General features: G+C 38.6%; 2 protein-coding genes across 8 annotated transcripts in view; one reads left to right on the top strand and one right to left on the bottom strand.

Annotated features, from left to right (window-relative positions):
- ATM (ATM serine/threonine kinase) overlaps positions 1–16,798 on the bottom strand; it is a 68,146-nt gene extending 51,348 nt beyond the window's left edge. For 2 of the 6 annotated variants that reach the window (XM_084505399.1, XM_084505403.1), the window contains exons 1-13: positions 16,662–16,798; positions 15,486–15,578; positions 15,291–15,403; positions 13,994–14,139; positions 13,432–13,596; positions 7,723–7,888; positions 7,190–7,428; positions 6,213–6,376; positions 5,672–5,835; positions 3,950–4,321; positions 3,203–3,397; positions 2,769–2,864; positions 1,548–1,773 (exon numbers count right to left, since the gene is read on the bottom strand). In XM_084505399.1, coding sequence (XP_084361525.1) covers positions 1,548–1,773; positions 2,769–2,864; positions 3,203–3,397; positions 3,950–4,321; positions 5,672–5,835; positions 6,213–6,376; positions 7,190–7,428; positions 7,723–7,888; positions 13,432–13,596; positions 13,994–14,139; positions 15,291–15,403; positions 15,486–15,557 — 2,118 coding nt within the window. In that variant the 5' untranslated portion in view covers positions 15,558–15,578; positions 16,662–16,798. Of the gene's footprint in view, positions 1–1,547; positions 1,774–2,768; positions 2,865–3,202; positions 3,398–3,949; positions 4,322–5,671; positions 5,836–6,212; positions 6,377–7,189; positions 7,429–7,722; positions 7,889–13,431; positions 13,597–13,993; positions 14,140–15,290; positions 15,404–15,485; positions 15,579–15,712; positions 15,872–15,977; positions 16,002–16,661 lie in introns of those variants that run through there. The other 4 variants (XM_084505402.1, XM_084505401.1, XM_084505400.1 and 1 more) reach the window with 4 other exon arrangements.
- Positions 16,734–26,137, top strand: part of NPAT (nuclear protein, coactivator of histone transcription) — a 21,948-nt gene continuing 12,544 nt past the window's right edge. Inside the window, exons 1-7 of one of the 2 annotated variants that reach the window (XM_084505461.1) lie at positions 16,734–16,953; positions 19,714–19,832; positions 21,419–21,479; positions 22,711–22,783; positions 23,256–23,296; positions 24,375–24,605; positions 25,101–25,182. In XM_084505461.1, coding sequence (XP_084361587.1) covers positions 16,743–16,953; positions 19,714–19,832; positions 21,419–21,479; positions 22,711–22,783; positions 23,256–23,296; positions 24,375–24,605; positions 25,101–25,182 — 818 coding nt within the window. In that variant the 5' untranslated portion in view covers positions 16,734–16,742. Of the gene's footprint in view, positions 16,954–19,713; positions 19,833–21,418; positions 21,480–22,710; positions 22,784–23,255; positions 23,297–24,374; positions 24,606–25,097; positions 25,183–26,137 lie in introns of both variants that reach the window. The other variant, XM_084505460.1, reaches the window with a different exon arrangement.

The following is a 26,137-nucleotide window of genomic DNA, read 5'->3' as shown; positions in this document are numbered from 1 at the left end:
AACAGTTTAAATTCTCCCTGTCCTTTAGGTTCCACCACAGTAATAATTTCAGCTCTCCTCAGCGTAAGGAGGGAGAATGAGAACAGTTGTGGTGGAGCTGAGCTGCCCAGCTGAGTAAAACCACCACACCGGGACAAGCAGTAGTATGAGCCTAGACATGGACTACAACACATTCCTACCACTGCCTCTTGCTATCTTAGTAAATTTATGTTTCTTCTTAGCAGCAACAAATTTCAACAAACAAATGGCATGTAGTGTTGTGAATGCCCGCAAATCTACTGCAGGAACATTCTGGAGACCCCTGTTTACCTGTCTAACTTCTTTGGATCAAAGGAGAAGAAAGAGCAGATAAATATTTTTACTTTCTCTGGGAAAGAGACCAAAGAGGATTTGCTACCACGTTGTTTAAAAACATGTATCTACAAAAAGATGGAGAAACTCATGCATACACACTGTTTACATATGCAAAACCAGGAAGAGGTTTTACAGTGCCTAATTGACGTATCTTGTTTCAAACCGTAACACTCCCTCTTTTGTCTCACCAAATATTATAGTACCTTAACGACAAATTGCCAAGGAGGCACAGCACTGTATCAAAATCAAAGCTAGCCTGTCAATGGAACTGGAAGCTTAAAAAGCCTGCTGCTTTTGTCTTCATCAACTTTTCAAGGATGAAAACTACACAATCTCCCTGGGCAAGCTGTGGCACTGCTTGACTGTCCTCAAGCTATAAAACTTTCCTTGCATCAGTGTTAATTTGTTGTTTCAGTTTATGCCTGCTGTCCCTGGCCCTCCTGCAATGCACCACTGTGATGAGCCGGGCTCTCTTCCAGATAACTTTATAGGCACTGGGAGGCTCCCTCAAAGCCTGTTAGGTCCCCCCAGAGCCATCTCTGCTCCAGGCTGAACAAACCCAGCTCCCTCCGTGTCTGGTTACAGGTCTTTAGCCCTTATTCTTTAAGAGCTACTTTTTAAGGGCTTTAGCCCTTAATCACCTCAGTGGCCTTCACTGTCTTGACCTGGGAGGCCCAAAACTGGATGCAGCATTCTAGACACAGTTAGAGGGCACCAAAAAGAGGAGGATAATCATTTGCCTTGAGCACTGGCTGTGTTCTTGTTAATACAGCCTGTATTTGCAGCTTTCTCTGCCTTTATACTGCTGCCTCTTTTTACAAAACCTATGTGAGACCTCTGTGCCTCAATCTTGGTTGAAAACTGGCAAGAGTTTAAAGCATTACAGGGGCACAGAAGTTGAAGCAAACATCTCAAAAAGTAGCATAACAAAGATCTATGTGGCAACTTCACACATACTTCCACTTCTACACAGCTAGTAAGTAGCTTCCCACATACATGTACCTAAGGAAATTACAGTTTGCCAATGATGTACAAAAGCACAGAGCAATCTGTTTCATATTATTGAAAACAGTTTTTAAAATGTTTGCAGTTCATTTTTAGAAACGAAAGAAATGAAAATCTCTACACTTTTCGTTGAAAATATATTGTTTAGGAACACATTTATAAGGATGAAACAGTAATTTCTAACTTACCTCAGGAGCATAGCTGCTTAAAAGCTTTTCTGACATTGTCGAAAGGCAGTGCTCCAGTGTTTCCCTAAGATTTTGGTTGATGGCAAGTCTTGAACCAGTCACATTTTTATCTGCAACGTTTACTGCAAAGTTAGTGAAAATATCCATTTCATCAAATGTTGTCTGTAGATAAAGCTCTTCCACATCAGAAAAATCGCTTTCCTCTTTTCCTTGGAAGTGCTGCACACTTGAACAAGAGACATTGATTTTACTTTAGCAGCCAATGAACACAAGTCTTTAACACTATTATTTAAATGTTAAAAAAAAAGAGGCAAAATAAAATTTTAAAATTTTAAATTTTAACTTCTGTTAAAAAGTTAATGAAACTGGTTAATCTTTTATTTCTGAGGTGACTTTCACTGTGGAATGGATACTTACCATTTCAGCTCTGTCTGAAGAAACTACAAGGAAAAATAAAGCCTGTATAGGCATCATAAGTTCTATTGCAGCTCACGTACCAGCAACTGGTTTGTGTTGAGATAGCTGACATCAATCTGCTTCACACAACTGAAGCATAAATTCAAAAGAAGCCTGGAACTAATGGTTTTATCTTTCATTACAAGAAGTTATACACACTTTAATTTCATTAAGAGCAAGCTGGATATAGTCCAGGAGCTTGAATATATGCATCAGTGAAAGATGCAACAGCATTCTTAGAATTACTCCAAGAGACTCAAGTAACATGTAGCTGGGCCACAAATACTGAGTAGCGTGAGGACACAGAAATTAATCACCTAATCTTTACAGATTTTCTCTGATCTTCATGAAAAATCCTAAAATATATGCTTCCTTTAGAATGGAAGTTAATGTTAACAAGCATGAATAGATATTTGTATAAAGTTACAATTTATTTGAAAAATATATTATGGAGTTAAAAGTATCTAATGTATTTGTATGTAAAGAGACAAATATTTAGCTGTATTGCTTGAGAAACTTATTCCTCCTAAGATATTTTGTTCAGTACATGAATCTTTGACTCTGTCAGCAACATCTGGTGATATTTCAACATCTGCTTGAAGCATCTTAACAAATTGCAAAAACTCTTATTTTTATGGGGTATTGAAGATGTTGTACAGAAAGATGCAAAAGAGCTCAAGGAACATTTATGCATTTCATTGTCTCTGCTTGATAAAATAGCAAATATAAGCATAACTATTTATTATGATTGATTTAAAAACATACCACTTAGCATCATTTTGGAAAAAAATCATAGCAGCTTTACTGTTCTTCATTGTAAGGCTCACAAGAATTTTTTGTATCATAAGATGAGGAAAATCACTGAAAAAAAAAAAAAAAAGAAAATTATTTTGTTTTTTCTTTTGATCAGACATGCTCTTGGGTTTCCTGTAGTGTGCACAAACACTGATAAGATTCACTGTGTACCTTCAAAGTGGCTTAAATTTTCACTTAAGATTTCTAACATACTTCCTGTATGTATTATGCTCTGGGTAGATGCCTAAACTATGTCTCCAAAAATGATATCCTACAGTAAGCATAAAAAACCTACCTCTACCAAAGCATTACCACCATACAGGTCTGCAAATCCACTTTTCCCTGGACAGTCTTCTGCATTACAGGGCAAGTTTACATATAAAATTATGCCACGAAGACTCTACCTGCAGAGCACAGGAGGCAACTTCACACATTCTTCCATTTCTTCCTCCAAACAGCAGGACAGTACCCATTTCATTATTGCCTCCTTTAACGCAGAAACCAGATTTCTTTCACAATTACTCTGATCCATTCCTATGTCCAAATTTTCTGGCACTGAATAGGCAGACATCAGTAATGCTAAACAATATACTGCAGAACTATAATAAAAAAAAGGAACAGAGGGCATTTATGAGAAAAAAACAAATGGGTATCTGAAAGAGCAAAGTCAGTATTTTTGCACTCTTGGGGGGCATCAAATGCACAAACAACTTAATAGCATACATACTAGAAAACTCCTTTACTTGAACCTGCATTTTTAAAAGCCATATTTTTGCTAATACAGATGTTTCCTGTTTATTTTAAAGACTGTTTCCGGACACTGATTTCAGAATCAAATATATATTTAGAAGAAATCCTACTTTTTAACTTCAAAAAAAAATCAACCACATCTCTTTCAGTCAGATTTTATATTTTTAGTCACATTTAACATTTGAAGATGCTTGCCTCTCTTCTTCCACCTCTGCTTTTACACTTAGGCACATATTTACATCAGTTTCAAGTGCTTAAAACACAGATGTGGCTAGTTCTTAACTAGAAATGCAGACACAAAAACAACAATAATAATACTTTGAATAATGCAGTGGTTTTGGTTACACAGTAAAATGCAATGTGAATCAGACATGAAATAATATCTTTGCTTCCCGTTTTACCTTGAAGGTTTCAATGGAGGTCCTGAAAATATCTTCCAGAGTTCTTTATCTGTTACAACAAGGTTTCCTTGAATCATAGCTCCAAGTAACCCAAAGCTCTCCACTTCAATTTGCTGAAAACTTACGCTACGAATGGTAAGAGACCAAACTTTTGCCCAGGTTCTCTTGAGCTCTAACTTGTAGGTGCTTTTCAAATCAGTTTTCTGGCTTTGACACAAAGCTACCTCTTTAAGACACTTCAGCACATAAGGGGTCCTTTCTCCACATCGCTGCTGAGGCAGTAACTGGTGAAGTATGTTGAGTAAGGGAGGTAGCTCACAGTTGGGAAGACTCATGGGATACTTTGATATTAATCGAGTTGTAATCTGTAACCTTAAAAACACAACGTGAAGCAATCAATATGAAGCATACATAAATGTGTCTTCAAAAGTTAATAAACGCTGTATTCTCTGATTGCCATTTCTCACTTATATTTTCTAGTATTCAGCTGATTTGTTTATTATCAAATGTTAAAAGATTCACTAGTTCTACTTTTTTACTTGGGAAGTCTGCCAGTGTAGCCTCACTATCACTAGAAGTTTCTTACAAGCTGACTTCATTAGCTTCTGACCATGAAAAAAAAAAAAATCAGACAAAAATTATTTTTGTCCTTTCGCTAGACTAGCTTGTTACACACTCTGACTCAGGAAGTGACTTCCAGGAAGAAACTACATAAAAATGACAACACTTCAACAGATATGAAAATTAAGATTCATCAAATGAAGAAAAAGTTAAGCTGGGAATGGTGAATTTTGAAAGGGTTTTGCTCATAGCAATGGATGCAACTCTATAGTGCTCATAGTACTTCTTGGAGACTGCTACCTCTCCTCAGAACAGTGGGCTAACTTCTCAGTCAGGTTCTAAACAGTCACCTTGTCTCAAGAGTGAGCATTAAACACACACACTGTGCCCCTGCTCACAACCCAATTCACTAGCAGCTACACTATTCTAGTACCCTGTACAGCAATTTCCAAAAGTAAAAAAGGGAGGAACGGTAACAGCAAAATCATTTAGTGTAATCTACTGAAGCTAAAAGTCGACATTCTTGAGCCTACAGTTGGCAAGTCCTAGAAAAATCTCTCTCTACTTTCTGTTACAGATTCCTTCTCCTGGGGCAGCCAGTGGAAGATTATGAACCCGCACCTCCTGTTCAGAAGTCCCTAATGTCAACAAAAATTCACCTTCATTGGTGTCCAAGCTAAGATGCCAGGCATTGCACTTCAACAGCTTTTAGGCAAGGTATTAAGGCAAATTGCGAGAACTAGTTCAGAACAGCCAAACTGTTAACAGTTGCTGTTCCGTGACCCAGCCAGCTTAAGGCAGTAGTAAACCTCAACTTCATTTCCTAATACTCAAGAGCTGGATGACACATTCACCTACATGACGACTGGTAATATCTAGCACAAAAGACAGATAAAAAATAAGAGGCTGTAAAATGTTACACACTGCAACACAATCTACCAGACCCCATTTGTTATTTCTCAGGAAATCAAAGGTATCAAATTTTTAAAGCAAGATACCACTCACTACTTTCCAAATGCTGTGAGAATCTAAGCTTACTGCTTAGATATGTAATTACAGCACCTTCAGACACCTAATTTGAAAGCACAGTGTATTCAGGAAAATAATTTAACACATTAAGATGTCTGTAGTGGTATTTGGTTCATGTAAAGATGTTATTACCAAGGTATGACATCAAAATCCTTCTGCGATCTTTGCAGGTTTTCCCGAATTACCTCCCAGTCTAGTTCAATCCTCCTGCGCTTGCTTGGTACTGGTTCATCACTGGACTGTGAAACCGTATACAACTGGGTAATTTCCAGAGCTTTTGTGTCCTCTGTAAATACCTTCATGAAGAGAAATTAGAAAGTAAGAAAATAAAGAGAAGTATTTACAGGAAAACTGAAATGTCAAACTTAACTGATACATTTTTACTGTTTAAAGCCTCTTAAGAGCCAATAAGTGGCATTAGTTACCATTTCTTACTACAAAAGAACTTATGCTTCCATTCTAATATGGAATACTAGTGAAAAATAGCGTAACTTAGAAGTCCAAATATTCTAACCTGCACAAAAACTAAAAACTAACAACAGAACACAGACAAAAGAAACTAATACTTCAGTAAATGATTTTGAGGAAATGTTAAAGCCGTATCAGCTTAAAAAGCGAAATGTACTATACCATAAGTATATACATCAAATTTATATTCCGATAAAAATGTTACCTGATGACAAATATCAGCCATTAATCCAATCAAATTTTCCTTCACAGCAATAGTTCGTGAGCCTGAAGAATACTTTCCTCTACTGCCTATGAGATTTATTTCATTCACCAGCAAATCATATAGGTTATGTAAGATACTTTGCCATTTTTTGGAGTCATATGCACCTGTACATGCAAGAAAAATTAAAAGATAACACGTGCCACTCACTTCATACAATATATAAACCTACTTAGACAATACAAAATATAGCAAAAATCAGAGCAGAGCACACAAAACTTAACAACAAATGCAGGCCTGCAGAATAAGTCTTATAATGGAGAATGAATGAAGTAAAAGAGTGAAAAAACGTAAAAGACAACTTAATCATAGCATATAATAAGCATAGGGAAGAATTTTGAAATATTCAGTTCTTTAACTAAAAAGACTACAGTGAAATGCTGTGGGTAAGCCATTGTATTGACTAATTGTAAACTCTTTGCCATTTGTAGCCAAAGTCAAAAATAGCCATCTTTTTTAAAAAATAATGATGCTATAACCAAACCGGGCCATGACAGGCAAACAGAAATTACTGAGTGGTGTTTTCTGGCCAGTATTATATAGTAAGTCAGACTGCAATCATTTCCTAACACTCATGATTATATGATACACATGGCAATCTAAATTCAATCTGAACTACTATTCCCTTTGACAAAGACTTTGTGCTTTGATTTAGTAATAACTTTAGGATAACAACAACCAAACTTTACAGGACTTAATACAATTAATGCATACAATTTGCACACAGTGCACACAAATTGAAATTGTAATGCACACAATTTGCAAACTTATTTTCCGTGTAGATCTATAAAATAAAACTACTGGCAAGTAATCATCATTTCCATCAGTATTTCCAAGACTCGGTAACAAAATTCAGAAAATTAGCACAATAATTTGAGCTATACAGTGCTAGAAATAAGACAGGGAGCTTTCAATAGTACCTTTTTCCTGAGATTTTGCACCCTTTGGATGATGCATATGAACTTGGAGACGAAATAACTCAATTATTGATTCCTTCAAGGAATCTTTTGGTCTATACTGAGTCCATATATAAAGCACTGTAGGCAAAATTTCTTCTCCAATTTTACAAATCCGCTTGCGACAGTTAACAGCAAATGTATTGAAGAAGATATTCATTGCTGCAATAATATGATCCAGGCCCGCAATATTTCTGTCTTGCCTGCAATATAAACCAAAGACTCAAACTTCCAGAACAAATAATCATATTTCTTTTCACATGAATTATTTAAAAGTAAATACTAGCATGTAACTATAATCTGAATTTTATTTGCATATATAATATTAAGTGCAGAAGTTGTTAATAAAGAATTTATTAAAAGCGTTCAAAGACAGAACGATGAAATACGCCTAAAGAGGATTACCTGCTACTACACGAGTTTAATCCAAAATACTTTAAATAGTTATTATCTATAAAAGCAGGTATTAACATAAAAAAGGAACACTTGCAACATACCTTGCACACTGCATTGCTCTTGAAAAGAAGTTAAACATATCATATTTCAACTCATCAGTTTGGAAGCAATATCCCCTCATTAGTGTGTGAATTATCCTAGCCACCAAGACTCTATTCATCTTCCCAGAAGGCGTAAGGTAAAATTGTCCATACAGCATCAGCAGATCTGCAAATGTATTTTGAAAGTATATGTAATAGCGTAGAGATGTTATAAATACATAATTATACAGACATATATTTAAGAAGATTACTTTAAAAATGCTGGAAGCAAAATATTCCATTAAATATACATAAACCACCTTTCTGAATTCAGCTGTATGTCATTATCCACTAAAGTTAATCAGGAAGAAAAAAAAGACAGAAAATATATGGGGTCTTGTCGGCACTAGAAGTAAAGTTATACTCATTCTGAGCTGGGATAAAATCTGTTTTGTGTTACACAGAGCAAAGTGGCTACAGCCACATGGCCAGCTTTCACAACTACTTCTAGATTCAACTCCTTCCACTCTACATTGACTGCTTATAGCACAGTGGGCTCCATTTGCTGTGGAATACACAATAAAAGTACTCAGAAGCAATTTACAGCTACAAATACATTAACAGAGAATTTGGTGCAGCAGGAACAGGTCAACAGATCAGAGCAATTGGTACCGAGACTCACCATATTTCCTTCAGATGCAGTTCAGATAGTTTACTCCAGGCCCCAAAGCCACACATCCATACTTTGCATTTGTTTAATTTTTTTTTTCTGAAGGAAAGGTCCCTTCCACAGATTTTTGCTTTCTTATCTCAAGGCCCATTTAAGAATTACCACACCATCCTTCCATGAGCATCATGAGTATCAGAGTAGCACATTACTGATCCACCATCATCATGAGTTTAACGTGACAGATACAAAAGCCTTATTACTGTTTGCTTTATGCCATCTACAAGTGACGTGATACTGTCCCTCAGTCCTTGGATGGACAGTAGCCAATGCAAACATCCACACCAGGAAGAAAGACTGACTCAGACCTACGACTTTAGCAGCTGTGCTGGGAGGATACTTTGAATGAAGGTACATCCACCTCTCTCAGGCCTTTTCTCTAAGAAAATACATAGGCAGAATGATCTTTTGGGAATCCCAGCCACTATGACTACTTAGCTCACAGTCATGCTCTGAGTTCTTATAGTCCTTGGGATTCAGAATGACCAATTACCACTGAACTTCCCAATGGAAGGGGAACCACTGGGGCCTTCTGTCAAGAACTGGCCCCATACTTTCACCATGCTTGAATGAACTTCAGGAGCCTGTAGTTCTGTTCACTAGACTGACTAGCACCTGGATGAGCCTGACAGAACTCAACTCTATGGGTGAGTAGTTCATCAGTTTAAGGTGAGTGAGCTCTTGACAGACAGAGTCAAGATCAAGGCCTCTGAGGTATTCAAAATATGAATGCTCTTGAATGCTCTGTGAAGGGCTGATATCAATGACTTCATCCAGAGTTTTGATCTCAGATTCCTGAACTGTGGATGAGCCAGCTCAGGACAACTACAAATAAATTGCAAGGGCTACTGTTTCACTGTTGTGCAGGCCTTGGTAGACTTACAGACATCTTGGCGGTCTCCTCCAGGAGCTCAAAATGCCACCTTCACCAGGTCTTTCATAACTCTGGTCTCTTATTCAAAAGGAATACCAACACATTCTTCCCAAGCAGGCATAGGGCCATTTGCAGCGCTCAGGTGACTGCATCATGGGAGTCAGGGTTGCCTCATAGCCCTACATTACTGGGTCACAAACGTTTAAGCTGGAGACAACAGTGCTGACACCTGATTTAACTGTGTCTCTTCTACATAAAGGGTGGAAGTGGCATGGGCATCAGTGATCTCACTGCGAGATGATGGACCCTCAGCAAGAAGCTTGAAGCCAGCATTTCCAACACTCTCAAAACTGGGAGTCCTACACAATTGCCAATTGCACAGCAGCTCAAGGCCACAATAGCCCAAAGCTCCCTAACCGGGGGGGATTTCTGTACTGGAACTTCTTCAGGTTGGAAAACCACTCCTGCTGTCACACCCACAGAGCACTTTCTGGTTGAACTCTATTCATAGCAACTCTTTGTGCTCCCTGCTGACCTCGCCTCAAAGAACACACACTGAAGGAAAGCAGACAGATTTACACAAAGCCAAGAATCTGAAGAGTAAGACATGCAGCAAAACAAGCTAGTCAACAAAAAGCATAAAAAAAAAATTGATTCCACAGCACCAGCTGATCTCATAGCTGAGCTTGCTTCAAGAAGGTTGGACTACAAATACTATTCACTGCTTCTGTGATTCCCTGGGAAAGCAAATACAGCCATAATGTACACAGAGATGAACAGGTAAGAAGACAAATACCACATATGATTTTTTAAAAATCAAGATCTGAATATAGGAAAGGGAGAAGTATAGCAGCCAGTGATACAATCTGTCTTCTGGAGGCCATCAGGGTCTACTGAAAACTACCATTAACAAAATTTTATTAACCTGACCAAACTAAACAAGCAGGCACACCACCTCCATTCATGGAGAGACAAAAGCCTAAACTGTAAAAATCATCTCTAAACCCCGCTGTCATGCACCATCCTCCTAGCTCTACTTATAGGATAGACACTTTGTGAACCAGTCCTCCACACAAGTCATTGGAGGAGTTGCAGTCCTCCTCACTGCTTGACTCAGCTTTTTTCTCCAAGTCCAATAGGCTGCACATGAGTCACTTCTAAAGAGCATTGTCTAGTGTCTTTTCATAATGGAACTTCTGTTTCTGCCACCTCTCTAGATTTTCATGTTCCCAAGCCCCCATCAGGCCTCATCTAAGTGAGTCAATACCCTTCATGATCCTTTCAAACACAGATTTCATGCTGTCCTCCATCTCCTCTTCCCACTCTTATCCACCACTTATCCTCACGGTGCTCATCCTCACAACCTGGAAGTATGGGATGAGGAGCAGAAGAACCCCTCACAGTTCAGGTGGAAACAGTTAGAGACCTGCTGCTCCACCTGGACTATCACTACCAAATCCATGGGGCCAGATGGGATCCACCCAAGGGTGCAGAGGGAGCTTGGCAGATGTGATTGCTGGGCTGCTTTCCATCATCTCTCACCAGTCATGGTCATCCAGAGAGGTCCTGCATGACTGGAGACTTGCTAATGTGATGCCCATCTATAAGAAGGGTTGTAAGGAGGACCCAGGGAATTACAGGCCTGTCAGCCTGACCTCAGTGCCAGGTCCTTAGGTGGATGAGGGAAAGGCCGCTGACGTAGTCTACCTAGATTTCAACAAGGTCTTTGACACGGTCTCCCATAGTATTCTCCTGGAGAAGCTGGCAGCCCACAGCTTGGACAGATACACGCTTTACTGGGTTAAAAACTGTCTGGATAGCCAAGCCCAGAGAGTGGTGGTAAACGCAGTGAAATCCAGCTGGCGACCGGTCACCGGTGGTGCTCCCCAGGGGTCAGTGTTGGGGCCCATCCTTTTTAATATCTTTATTGATAACTTGGATGAGGGAATTGAGTGCACCCTCAGTAAGTTTGCAGAGTCATTTCTAGAGTGATAATATCAAATGCCCATTGATGTCCTCATGGGTCTCTAAAATATCCACTCATTAACAAGCCGGTGCCCAAGATGCATGGGTTGCACAGCACCTCGTGGGTCTTCTGGTTTCCTTTAGTAAGGCTGCATTCAGCTTCTGCTGAAATACTGCTTCTACTGGAGTTTGGTGAGTCCTTTGACAATGCAGACAATATACACCAATGTGAGAGCTCCTCATAATTTTTAAGAAGATGATTATCTACATCAAGAAGCTCAGAACTTTCAAAAGATAAAGGCCTCATGAAGGTATTTGCTTGCCAAATCTAACTGCTTTGGAGCAACAGCTGGAATCTATGTTCTAATCCTGAGGAGGGAAGCACAGAGGGAGGTGTTGGCGTCTTCTCCCTGGTAACTGCTGACAGGACATGTGAGAACAGCACAAAGCTATGCTGGGGAGGGTCAGATTAGGCACTAGGAAAAAAAAAAATTATGGTGAGGGTGGTCAAACACAGGCTTCCTAGAGAGATGGCTGATGCCCCATACCTGTCAACGTTCAAGCGTCAAATGGACAATGCCCTCATGAATACCCTTTAACTTTTGGTTAGTCCTGAAGTGGCCAAGCAGTTGGACTTGATGGTCTCTGATGGTCCCTTCCAACTGAACTATTCTATTCCATTCAAATCCTCGACTCCTGTACCACATCACTGATTTTATCAACAGAAAACAAACTTATCAATTGTACTCCGAGATTTTATAAACAAGCATTAAGTTGGAATCACTAGCAAAGGTTACAATAACCTTTATAAAGCTCATATATTCTTCCTCTAATAAAGCAACTTGCTTCATATAACAGATTTAACCTCCCCTAGATTTATGGCCTTCCGTCCTGCCTCACTTCAATGACTGCATTCCATTGTGCCCCTCCCTTAGGAGCTTCTGGCCATATTCCGATAGACTCAGCTCACGTGTTCCTAAGCTACCTAACTGCTACACAACAACTTCCACAGGCTCCTCATGCAACCTGTACAAACCCTTCCAGGGACGTTCAGACTCCATTTCCTTTCTTTGTCTTCTTCAATATCTGCCTCCCAACACCCTTGACTTCTTGTCCCATTCCCTATCTGCCTATTCTCAATCTTACCAGAGCTCCCAGTTCTTACCTGCGGGTTGGCAGCCCCCTTTGTCTTTTCCCCCCACCTCACTGGCTTCTAGCCTCAGGAAGCTCCCGCAAACATTTCAAGCTTCCACTCCGACCTCCAATTTCCAGTTCTACCTCTACAGCCAAATGCTACCATCTTCTTTAGCTTCTCTGATCCCACCCTCAGTCTCTCCAATTTTCTTATCGCATCTCCCATACCATACTGGTACAGTTCAGCCTTGTAGCTTTGCCAACCTTACACAAAATTTTTGGCCTCCATTTTGACTCCCAGTATTACAAGACTCCTCTCTGAGTCCTCTGCAAATTTATTTCCATCCTGGAGTTAAGCAACTATTTAAGCTACAGAGCAGAGCATTTTCTCAGAAAACACTTTTCAGAAAACAACTACCTCTAAAACACTACACCATACAAATAATGCAAAGTTCTATGCTTCACTTCTACACTTTCTCCAGAATTACACATGCAACATTCAACAAACTAAACTGTAAAATTTCTACTCCCTTCTTTTGCCTAACAACAGTGAATCAATGCTTTTTTAGCCTTCCATGAGCCAACAAAACTCAAATAATAAAATCTGACATTAGTACATTAAATATTCCAAAATGATACTAGCCAGTACCTAGTAACTAGTAAACAACTGCACACCAACATCAGTGTTACAGAGGCTATTTCCTGTACTCATGTTCCATGGATTCTTTATACATAATAAAATCATTATACATGTTAAACCCTGTAGAGAACTTGCACATAACTCCATTTTTTATAAGTGCATGTTTCAGCAAGCAATACACAAACAGTAAGCAGAAATAAATCAATTCCTAACCTTTGCTGCTCTGTATATTTCAACCGCAAGCCTTCAGTGCTGACACTAAATTTAATAAAGGTTTGTGTAGAACTTCATACAACATGGCATTGCAGGAAAAGCATCAAACAATTAGAATGCCCCTAAACATACTTCCAAACAGTAAAAGACATTTCTAAGAAGGCTTGAAAATGTTACCTGGCCACTGATGCTGGTGTATCTCACACCAGTACTTCCTTACTGAGAGGATGTCTTTTAGGAGTATACTACTACAGTCAGAGCCATAAGCAGCACAACTTGTTGGATCTTTTATAATTTGAAAGACATAATTCAGAAGTTCCTGGCATTCCAGTCTGGGTCCTCCTATGGGAAAAAACGGTAGACTTTAATTAATCCAGAGCGTGCCAAATAAACGTGGAATGAATTGCTTGTAAAATGAACATTTCTGTGTTTACTTAAAACTAGTTCAGAAACCATTCTGTTAGAGAACATCCACTTAAACTGCTTCTAAGAATGAAATTATGCATGAGAGAAGATACACCAGTTATAAGCACACTGAATAATCAGAAAAAGGCACCACTAATCATGAACAAGGTCAGAGACACAAAGGACTAACTCACATGAAGATATTTGAATTATAAATGTCTGGAAGCAACCAATATGGATCTCACCCTGGCAACTCATTTCAGGGAAGGAATTTGAAGTTTAAGGTAAGGCATCAAAACAAAACAATAATTTTATACAACCATTTATTACTGACTTCTATTAGCATGTCTGATGAAATATTTGACCAGGCTGCCAATCTCTTGCATCCTCTTCTGTCTGGCACTTTGGGTTGAAGCAGATGCATTTGGTTTTGTCAGTCTGAGATTTTCCATTTCTTTCTTGAAATATTTCTTCAAGACACTTCAAAAATATAAGAGATACCAATGAAAGATCTGCACATTTATGACTAATAAAACAGGTAAATGTTTTAAGCCAGAACATTGGCTCTTAACCTTTTCACATTTCTAATTATTAAAAACTAAAAACAACAAAAACTGGCTTATTTTTTTAAGATAACTCAAAAGCAACATGAATAGGAACCAAACTTTCTTATTATCTTTGCATAATATTACATACAACATTTTTCATTAGAAAAAATGCAATACCAAGTTTTTATTTATGATACAAAATTATACCACAAAATAATAGTCCCTTCAAGTCCTAGTTCTCTATCATTTGCAATTAAAATACAGCATGAATAAACTTTTCGCTCATTTTGTTACTGCCAATTATTGTAGAATTTCTGTCCTACTACTTGTATTTAGTTGAAAGTCCAGTTTTGTATTCTCTTATGTTACTGGTCATCCCAAAAGCAACATAAAAAAATTGTCAAATACTTCTCACACTATTAGTGGAACATCTAAGAAATGAGAACTATTCAAATATTGTCCAACTAAAAAACACGCTGGAAAGCTGCCTAGATATCAGCTTATGAAAACTAATACTTTAGATGTACTTTTAACATGAAATTAACATTGGGCTCAACTGCTCTAAGAACTTACCACAATCCCACTCGGTCTTTCCTTGTATTATACCTAAAGCAGACTATTTCCAACATGGGCCTCTACAAACCTCACAGCACAACTTCTTTAACTGAAAAGCCACAGCCCTTCCATCGTGTTTTGAAGAATTAAGTAACACAAACAATTCTGATGAGCTATCTCCAATCTACACACAAACTATACACTGAAAATCAGACACAGAGAATTTCAGTAAACAAAAGTAACTACTATTTTTGTATGAAAAATCAACTACCTAATTAATGATTAGTTTCCTAGTGGTTAGATCTACAGCACTGTCTGCGTCTGGTATGTGTTGCACTGAACCACTTTATGAATTTTTGGCTAATTTAACTTTAGCTCCTTGTGAGAGAGACTAACATTAGTCATTTCTTGTTTACAAACCAAAAAGAAATCTGAATCAATCTGCAGAAGTATTAATATAAGTCTGATGAACAAAATAACAATGTTCCATGCAAGAGAACTTTGATCTGGACAGGAAAAGGAAACTACCTAAACACAGCATTCCAGTTGAGTTGGTTTCCTTGCCCAGAATCAGAATTCTGGTCCAGCTGGAGAACTGTTCCAGGATCACGGAGGAGTCGCTTGAAATTTTCGATTTCATTCTGAAAATTTATTTCAAGAAGAGGAATTATTAATGGTTCCCTTCATTGCTTTAGGCACACACACCAGAAGAAAACTTGTTACCCTTCTCTCTGTAGCTCTCTCATTTTCAAGGCGATGACAGCACTTAAGCAGATCATGCAATGCTAAACTCATGGTTCAGCTTAACATTTGTGTCTGCAATCAAAAGAAAGGGATAAAACAGTAATTATTTTATTTAATACAAAGCCAAGCCAACCAGTTCAAAAAGTGGGAACACGATCTATTGAAAATTCAATGTTCAAACACAATTACAGTGTTACTTCACTAACAATGTGATTTATCTCTGGGTCAGTCCTACTGGTCATGAGACTGAAGTAGAAAATCTGATGTCAAGAATGGAGGCTATTCCCACAGCAAACCATCCTAGATAATAAGAGCAGAGGCCCCCTTCACACCACTCTGACTTATTTTGTTTCTGTGAGTGACAGCAGAGCGGAGCTGGTCAGACAATACTGAGTGAACTATCAAGGGTAATAGAATAACACAGCTGAAGACAATCAGACAAATTGCTCATTTTCAGCAGTTGGCCATTACCAAAAGCACTCTTAACCAGATGCCCAGAGACAGGAGCACTGCGAAAAGTCTCTTCCTCTTGAATATCCTCTATTTCTATGGGTACACACCACCATATCAGGTAGTCCTTTAGGTCTCACCCTGCCAAAAGACGTTTGAGTACACAAAAACATGTTTGGGGAAATGACTTTCTGCTTCAGGGACTGATTAAAACTATGCCTTATTTCCTTCACCAGAGATAGAAATTAGCTAAATCTTTCATTTCTCTTTTTTGGAAGATTATGCTGATCACGAAAATGGCACTGAATACAGCTTCCATACTTCTCCTTTTTACCACTTGAGGCCAGATACAGAGAAGCTCTGCCTGAAAGCGCCAGGCAGACCCGCTGAGCCACCCCCAGCCGCTGGGAACGGGCACCCCGCTCACTGCCTCCTGAGCTGAGAGCACAGAAACACCCATTTAGACAGACAAGGCAATTAAAACTTTAAAGACCTGCTGCCTTAGCCCGCATCCATCCCCCTGGGCATTCACCAGAAAGCAAGGCAGGACTTTAAAGCCTCACAACGCGTTCGTGCCCCCGCGGTGCAGGGCGGCTGAGGGCGCGCACGTTGCGGGGCCCTGAGGGGGCCGAGCCGCCAGCCCCCCCCTCACCCCCAGCAGCTCCCCCCTGCCCCTCACAGCCCCCACCAGGGCTGGGCGCCCACCTCCAGCGGGCAGCAACGGCCGCGGAGCGGATCCGGAGCGAAACCGGAGCGAAACGGGGAGCGGGGCGGAGCTGGAAGCGGATGCAGGAGGGCGGCGGGTTCCGGCGGAAAGGGCCGGGCGCGGCGCTGGGGACGGGGGAGTTTCGGCGCCTTGCCCTCCTCCGAGCCGTACTGAGCCCCCCCCCAGGGGACCCGAGCCTTCCTCCTCCTTCTCCTCCTCCTCCTCCTCCTCCTCCTCCTCCTCCTCCTCGGGCCATGCTGCTGCCGTCCGACGTGGCCCGGCTGGTGCTGGGTGAGTGCGGGAGGGTGGAGGGAGGGGGCGCCCGCCCGGGGCCGGGGGCGTCGTCGGGGGGCTCGGGGGGACCGGGCGGGTCCCCCTCAGGCTGGGGAGGGGGCGGTGGCTCCCGCTGTGTCCCCGCTGGGGGAGGTTTGGGGAACCAACAGGGAATTGAGGGGGGTTTATTCCTCCCCCACACGGTGCTGGTGGCTGGGGAGGCTGCACTCAGCCCGGTTGGTGTTTAGGAAGCCTTACAGTAAGGGTGTCAGGACGTGGGTGGTTTTTAAAGGATCTAATGGCTTGGGGTGTCTGGGTAATGGCAAAATGGGAGCAAACAGGCATAAATCCAAAAATTACACCACTGTAGTATGAGGTAGATAAGCTGTGAGCACCTGTTGGCACGGGTCGCTAGGATTTCTTAGTGTCTGCATTGTCCTGTCTTGTATCCAGGTGTCCAGCGTTTTTCCTATCTAAACCCATTAAAGCTGAGTCTTTTCTGCAGTGTTCCCATGGCTCTGTTTATTATAAATGCTGGACAATGTGTTGAGAACTGAGGCTATAAGAGATGCCTTGTGGTGGTGAACTCACAGAGGTTTTTTATAAACTCCCTGCATTGTAAACGAAGAATTCAAATTACCCAATAAAGATCTGTCACTGAACTTTCCTACCACAAATTGGTTGAGTTACAGATGCCTGGGCAAACACCTTATCTCACAGGCTTAACAGAGGGCCACAAACATACTCGGTAGAAAATCTGGGCAATGTCACGTCTTAGGGACGGTCCATCCTATCCCATCCTGCGCCTGCTGTGCCATGCTGCGTGCATCGTGCCCAGAAAGCTTCTGAGCAGCCGAAGTTGTAGAACAGGACGTGCCCCGTAGTTATTTCTGTCCTCTAACAGGGATTCCTTGTCCATGAGGCATCCCTGAGTTGTGAGTGCAAACAAACTTCCAGCACAGTTCTTCCATTTTAGTTATGATTTTCTCTAGCCAAGGCTTTCTGTTGCTGTGAAGGGTGGTGAGTATTGGGTTAGGAAACAAAACTAAATTGATAAGAAGAGATCACCCAGAGAAAAATGCAGAAGAAAACTATTTTTTTCTAATTAATGTGAGAGAGAAATAGTACTATGGGTTAGACGTGTGTTTATGTTTCTTGAGATGGAACAAAATATTGACTCATTCCTAGTTCAGAAGGTACTCAGCCTTTTGTGCCTTTAATTTGGTTTTGGCAGTGTTGAAGGCTGTGTGATGTTACAGAATTGTAAAAGCACGTAAGCATTTAAGCTCAGATGCCCAGAAAAAAATTGATACAGACATTTTTTAAAGTCCGGAAGGCCTTATTTTGCAGGACGTTGGTGTATGTGGCTGTCATCCCTTGCGTAGTGTAGTAGCAGTAGGTTTGAGAAGGAACAAATGCAACTTTTTATGTAATTGTCCAGTGGAGTTTGATTGTAAGAACAGCCAGACCAGCACAGATCAAAGCTCCTTCTGACCTAATACCTTGTCCTAATGGTTTAGTGGGTATGAACGGGGCTGGCAGATAACTGTATTTCCCCCAAATATGCTTACAGCTTTTAGCAAGTTTGAGAGTTTTCTAGCAAAATGGGTTTGAAAAATGAAATTGGACAGCCCTTCCATTTCTGCAGGTCCTAACACCATTTTTTTGCCAGGTAGGCCAGCTCACACATCATGATTAAACTCATGGTGGTTATTCCCAGATTGCTTTTAAAGTTTGCTTATTTGTTGGAAATGCGGACAAGAGCTTTATGTCTCAAGTGGGATGTTTTTTTTCTTCTATACTTGGATCTTCCAAAAGATACTGTGTCTTCATACAAACTACAGGCAGCACTTTTCGGTAGGCATTCTTGGACTGAGGCAGACCAATTGGGGATTCTACATAAATACACATATTCAGCATTGCATAACGGGTTCCATATTTTAACAACTCTTTCAAACATTTCATGTTCAGTTCTGCTACAGACAAGAAAGAAAAGACATTTTCTTTGTGGGTCTTTGTTCTAGAATCCATCATTCAGATAAAGCTATTTCTATCTTTTAGTGCACAGAGTGTGTGAAGATTAAAGCAGACTCAAAAAGCTTGATTGAAAACAAACATATTTGCCAAGGACTGTAATTTTGGAAAAATAATTATTTTTTCAGTATTCTTCCTGTTAGCATAACTATTAAGTCCTGGGATGTATACTGTTCCAATGGCAGCTAGTGCATCTATTCAAAGTGGAAATTATTGTAATTGAGGGATAAAAGCCTTTTTTTTTTTTTTTTTTTTGGTTAATTTTCATACAATGCAATTATTTGAAAAAATGAAATACAACTGTAACGACTGTGTATTTTACCTGTTTTGAAATAGGAAGGTGGGTGCAGAGTTATTTTTGTATAGCACTGCATTTTATTAATAAAGTAATGTATAATTCCTTTTAATTACGAAACTGGGGCGGGTGCTCAGCCCATTGAATGTTTAATCTGCCAGCCTGTTAAGCCAAGAATCCAAAATTGTTGATAGTGCCCCCTTTCCAGTCTTGAATATTTGTCAATATGGTTTAGTGTCAATAATGGTTTTTGTCCTTTCTTGTTATAACTATTAAAAGAGTATTTTGTGAGATACACACTCTTCTGTACTAACTCTACTTTCCTTGTCCAACATATAGATCCTTACCAAATTATTTCAGCACGCAACTGGTTATTTTAATGCTTTGATACCTACTGAACAGAGATAATGAATGAAATAGAACATTTTTTTTAATCTGATTTGTTGCAGGGTATTTACAACAGGAAAAACTTCTAGCTACCTGCCGTGAATTTATTTTAGAAAGCTCGGATTTGAAAGAATACGCAGAGCACTGTACAGAGGATGGGTTTATTCCAGCCTGCTTGCTGGTGAGTTTTTATTTGCAGAGCAGCAACTTAAATTATCCTACATCTGTGGAGAAGAATATTGACATTTTTCAATGTGACAATTGGTTCTTGAATGCCATTTAAAATAATGATCGTTCGTTCTATTTTTTGGCATCCCACGGTATCAGCAGTTACTTGTTTTCTCCTTTTTAAGTGTAAAATACGCAAATTGTGTTTGACATTTTATATCGAATCTTCTTTGCAGCTTTGAGGATTGATTGATATAAGGGTGTTGTGAGGATTTTACTCATTTCAGGGCTGCTCTTGTTATTTACTGAAGATTGCTTTCTTATCCTAGATATAGCAGCCAGTAATGTGCCATTTCATGTAAATACTAATTTAAGCAAGCTACCTCAGTTTTATCTGAGAGCACCAAATTTTGTTGACGGATGTTTTTTTTTTATGGTCCTCTTTGCTCGGTATCATCTGTTTTGTCCCAGGTGAAATGTGGAACTTTGGGGAGGAATCTAAATACAGTGGGTAGCTATATATGTAGATCTGTGCATTTAGCTGTAGGGTGACTAGATAGTTTGTATTTTTAATGTATATAAAATGAGATTTTTAATATAGCATGCAAATTGTGGGTTTTGCATATCAGCCTTTAATGGTTGTATGTTTTCCTGTTTTCCATTTCATTCTAATAATATACCAGTTATTTTGTGGTCTGGTGTTTTATCCGCAATATTCAAAATGTGTGGAATGTTTTTTCTGCTGTTTGAAGTCTTAATGTGTCTGTTCAAAACAGACTTCTGAACCTGTTTCATTTACAAATGTTTGGTCAACTGTACTGTGGTGGGATGGAGTGGAGACAAACCTATGGCCAGCAAGAGTTAGGAAGGAAAACATTGGTAAATAGAAAGAGATTATGCAGGTGTTTTTGTTTGTTTGTTTTATTACTATTATTGTTGTCAGTGGAAAGATTTTTCTTGTTTTTCATAGGAAAGTGGTAATACAATAGTGTCTAAGAAAAAAGTTTCACTGGAGCTCAAAATACTTGCAATAAAGGGATTTGTTTTTTTCTTGCACTATAGAATTCCCTCTAGCAAACAAGACAAGAAGGTACAGCAAATGACAGTGATAACATGAAAATCTTAATTCTCTTCATTTCACTTAAAGTAACAGAATAAGTAAATGCGATACAAAAGTTAATTCGGTGTGACTGTTAAGAATTTTACTTGAGGCAGAAGTTCTTTTCACGTTTGCGTCGTAATGTGAAGTGTTCCAGTGTGGTACCTACTCATTAATCTGTCAGAGCTCTTCTTCGTCATCTGCTTGTGTCTTTATTCTGTAATAACAAGGATGACCTGAGGGTATGCAGGTCTGACTGCTCTACCTTCGTTGTGCAATAATACCATCTGCTGCAAATTTTGTGTTTGCAATGGCATTTTGCTCCATAGATTGCTCTCTGCCTAGTTTGGGACAACTCAGTACCAGCTGAGAGCATAGTTCCTGTGTTGAGGGTCAGCATGGTATAGTCTTCTGAAGAACTACCTGAATATAATGTGATGCAGCAGTTGAAGTACAAGTATAGGTGCAGATTCTAAGATCTGTATTTTTTTTTTTTCCAGTCCTTGTGTGGAAAAAACTTGACAACTATTCTGAATGAATATGTAGCCATGAAAACAAAAGGTAAGTCTTCAGGGTGAGATTCTTTTAAAATTCTTTGTGTTTATTTGTTGTGAAAGTCCTTGAGGAAAAGGGTAGTATCTCCACCTAGATTTGGACTTTGAGCGACCCCCATCTATGCTTGAAGTTCAAGGTTTCCCTGTTATGCAGATTACCAATTAGAACAGCATCGTGTGAGCAAATTATCTTTCTCTGCAGTTTCAAGCCTAAGTATTCTCACTTCAAATTTGAATAAAGCACAGAAATATAATGAAGTGTGCAGAATATGGAAGCTTATGTTTGTAAAGTTGAACAGTTTATTATGAGATAAATAATGAGGAAGAATCCTATGGGGTTAAATGCTTCTTGTCTTGTTTTTAAAACTGATTAAAATGAATTCATAGTAACTTTTTTATATTTGAATATTAAAGAGAGAGAACTTTTTCTATTCAATTTTTTTAAATGGCTATTGAGCTTCTGTTGCCTAATCTTAAAATTTTTGATATGTTGTGTGATTAGATTTTAGCAGTGCTTAGATTCAAGACTAATTTAAGAAGTAGCATGTTTGCATTTCTTTCAAGTGTGTTTTTCCTTTCAAACCGTGTTTAATAGAAATGGCAATTAAGACACAAACACACTTTCTTTACAATCATTTGCACTTGGCACCTTGAAAAACACTTAAATGTATGTGCTTACTTCCATAAATTTATACTTCAACGTTACGTATGTCAGAAGTACCAAGTGTTTTTACTCGTTTGGGTGACATCTTAAAAGAAACCTTTACTTTTAAAGGGCCATGTGTGAAGTTACAATTTTCAAAATCACATAAGTGAATTCAGAATATAAATCCCATTTTCAGAATTGAGTTAGAAAGTTAGGTTAGCATGTGTTTGTCCAGATACTAAAACTGCATGCAGATTCCATTGAGGATTACCATTTTGAAACACTTTCCTCAGTTTCATTAAGGCTTCTGAAACTGAGAAGTATATCCATGATGAGTGTATGATCATGTCAAATTTTTTTGTTAAATTAGGAGAGCTCTCTAATTACCAGAATATTGAGAAGGCAAGAAGATACCTAAAGCTAGATGATGCCTGAATCACACCATTATTATTATTATTTTGATTGTGATTTTACTTCTTCTGAGTGTGTTACCTGTTTTAGACACTTAAAAAGTGTGTTGTTTTTTTTTGTTTGGTTTGTGTTTTTTCATTGTTGTTGCTTGTTTATTTTTGTTTTTTATCTTTTGCTTTAGAAACAACAAATGAAGTTCCAGCGATGATGTCATCTTTGTGGAAAAAACTAGATTACACACTTTCTCAGATCAGGTAATAAAATTTTGAAACCAAAAAAAGTAAAATGTACTGTAAGATTGAGGTCCTATGTTGATCAACTCTCCTTATTGTATGAGAATGGTTTTGATATTTATTGCCTCTGAAAGATGGTGAGAGATAGGAGGTATGTGAGAGTTGGTAATTGTGTGTATGTTTCAAGACAGCTGATAAGGAGGGCATTAGTACGGTTTTATACGTGGCCTTCCTGCCATAAAGCAATATGCTATGAGTCATATAGAATCCGATACCATTGTGGTTACTTGATCAAAAACACATCAGTAAGTGTCATTTGAAGAATTTGTGACCATTGTTTAAAATAATAAAAATAAACACTAGTAGATTGAAGCTCTCTGAAAAAATGCTTGACTGGGACCAGACTGACATTAACTGCTTGATACCATCACAACATGCAGTTGAGTGCTTTCATTGTGCTTCTTTTATTTATATTGCCTGTTTTATTTTATAGGAGCATGCAGAATTCCACAGGATTTTCTGCTAATCAAAGGAGTAAGTAACTGAACCAATTGCATGGGATTAGTAGGCTTTATGTTCAAATGATCTGTTCTGGTGAAGAATGAGGGTATGCTGCAGCAATCAATAACTCATCTTTACCCTTAAAATATTGCCCAATCTCTAATGCAGTGGTTTTTCAACATGTCTGCTGTCGCCAGTACAGTCCATGGATTACTGTGATGGTCAGGAAAGGGAAATCAGAAAAAACGAGCCTTTTGCAAGGGGCTTAAATTCGCTATATAGCATTCTTTTCTCTGCTGAAGACTTCTTAGAAATTTACACGGTTAAAAAGTCTGAAAACTGCTGCTTCAGTGCTGCAGCTGTTGATTTAAATTGTGGTTCACAGAGGAACTGAAAACAACCATAACGCCTTATGATGCAGTTTCAATTCTGTAGAAGGTGAATATAAAAATGAATGGCAAATTTAAAATTTGTTATATACATACAAATATATGCCTAAATAAAATATGAATATAGTGTTCTTTGTAACATAAAAGATACTTGCTCTATCTAGAATTGTTTCTTTCAATACAAAAACTGCCAAATGAACAGTTAAAAGGGCAAAGTTATTTAACTTGAACATATATTTTCTCTCTGAGTAACCAGTAGAGAATGTGAGATATAGTGATTGCTTTTGGATCTGAGGTTCACTGGGTTGGGCAGCATGCTCTTATTTAAATTTGTGAGATTTGGTCTGATAAATGCAGACATCTATTGGTTTAGCTATTTCAGTTAAGGTCAGTTAAGTGAGTTGAATATTATGTAGGAAAATGTCATTTTGGCATGATTTACTCTTCTAAATATTTAAGCAGTGACAGAAATTGTAACCATGCTTGTATAATTTGTCTGTACTTCGTGAATTATTTTATCTCAAACCTGTAACACAGAAGACAAAGGCACGTATTGCTTACTTGTTAAGTTTCATAAACTAGTTGTTGATGCACAGAAAAGTTCCAATGAAGCGTCTGTAATTAGGTCTAAAATTACTATATTCAAGGACTAATTATTGGAATTCAACAGCCTTTTTAAGATCGTTTATCATATGTTTTCATCTTGTCTTTACTTTCTCCAGCACGTACTAGAAGTGGAATAGTAGAAATGAAAAGACAGAGAATGCTTCAGCAATCAGCCCCTCCAAATCCAGGATTGTTATCCGTAGCCCATCAGTCAGTGCCACAGAATTCCTCTTCTGTTGTACCTCCTCAAGTTATTCACAGGCCAGCAATAAATCAGAATATATCACAGGCAAGACTGAATACGTTGCTTGTACACCAGTCACAAACCCAAGAAAACAAAATCAACAGTAAGTTGCACTCTTTTTTTTTCTCTCTAAAATATGTGTTGTTTTTGTGTGAAAAGTCTATGGATGTAGGTGAAATTTTTCTAGAACTGAGGCTAATCATCCACTGAAAAAAGTTTTAGAAAATTCCTGCTCTGTTTCCTGGCTCTCCAAAATAGTTCAAGAGATTAAAATAAAAGGAGTGCCCAAAAGAGAAGTGGCTCTTGCATCCTTGCTTACTGATGCAGGTTCAGAGATCAAGAGTGCATCAATTTGTCGTTGTTGTATTATGAGTAATCACCCTCCCCCAAAACACTTGTTTTAGCAGAGAGGATGTGATTCTTCTCAGGATGTGTTTAAAAGTAGTGCCTCATTTTCATGATAATACCAAATCATTCTCGATGAACTCCCAGGAGTTCCCTGGAACATAATATATTATATGTAGATTTCTTTAGTGCCTTAAGAATGTCACGGGAAGAAATACTGGCATCATGGTTGTTTTCTTCCCTTATAAAGCAGGAGATTTCATACACATTCAAGTTCCAACAACACAGGAACGAAAGCTCCATTCAAATTTGCTTTCTCCAGGAAGACGGAAAAGGTAAGCAGCTCTTCTGGATGACTTAGAGATTAGGCAGTGTTGTAATCCTTAGTGTAATTTTTTCCAGGTGGTGAATTCTTTCAGATTTAAGACCAAGTTTAAGACAGTGGCCAGTGTCTGGTGTTTCACCAAGGAAAGTCAAGTCTAAGAACCTAATCCTATACTGGTGTGAGGCTTCCTGTGCTCCTTGCGTATAGCTGATCTTTACATTGGTTTAGTTTCTGAGATAGACAAATAAACATGAAGACTGAGACTTAGTACTCCCTCCAAAATATCCTTACCAATTATGAAAATTCTAAATATTGTAAATGTATGTTTGGTCTGTACTTAGAAAAACTATTGGCTACAAAAGTTCAGTAACTTTTTTAATAATCATGCTAAAAGCGGTGTAAAATACTGTTCTTACATTGTTCGTGCTTTTTTTTTTTTTTGCTCTTTGATTCAAGTGTCCTTTTAATGAAGGGAGAAATGTGCTTTGTGTTCTGTTCCTTTTGTTGTCTTTATCCTAAATCCCACTCTTATCAGGGTTGTCAGTTGCTTATCAGTTTTCCAAATCCTTACTCATTGTTACCTTTTCAGTATCCTCTTGATTCCTGTTCTAATTCTTTATATGTGATTTAGTGCTGATGTTGATTGATGGTTTCGAAATAGTCTATACTCATATACACTCACACAGGTCTCATATAAAAAAAAAAAAAAAAAAATTACGTTTCATATTTGCTATTAAATGCTTATGCAAACTAACATTTGGTTGCCTTTTTGACAACAGCTGTACCTCACTACTTTCAGTGGTGACGCCAAAGTATTTTTCTTAAGTGCCAGTAAATTAGAACTTGTGCCACCAGTTAAAGTAGTGCGTACTGGAGGGAAAAAATACTGACCAGTGGGCATGAAATGCAATTTGCCATTGTGCTGTTTATCCACGATTTTTGTGTGTTTGCTTGTAACCTTTATG

The sequence above is a fragment of the Aythya ferina genome, assembly GCF_964211825.1.
Source record: "Aythya ferina genome assembly, chromosome: 1".
NCBI lineage: Eukaryota > Metazoa > Chordata > Aves > Anseriformes > Anatidae > Aythya > Aythya ferina.
This window is presented reverse-complemented; position numbering and strand designations above follow the sequence as displayed.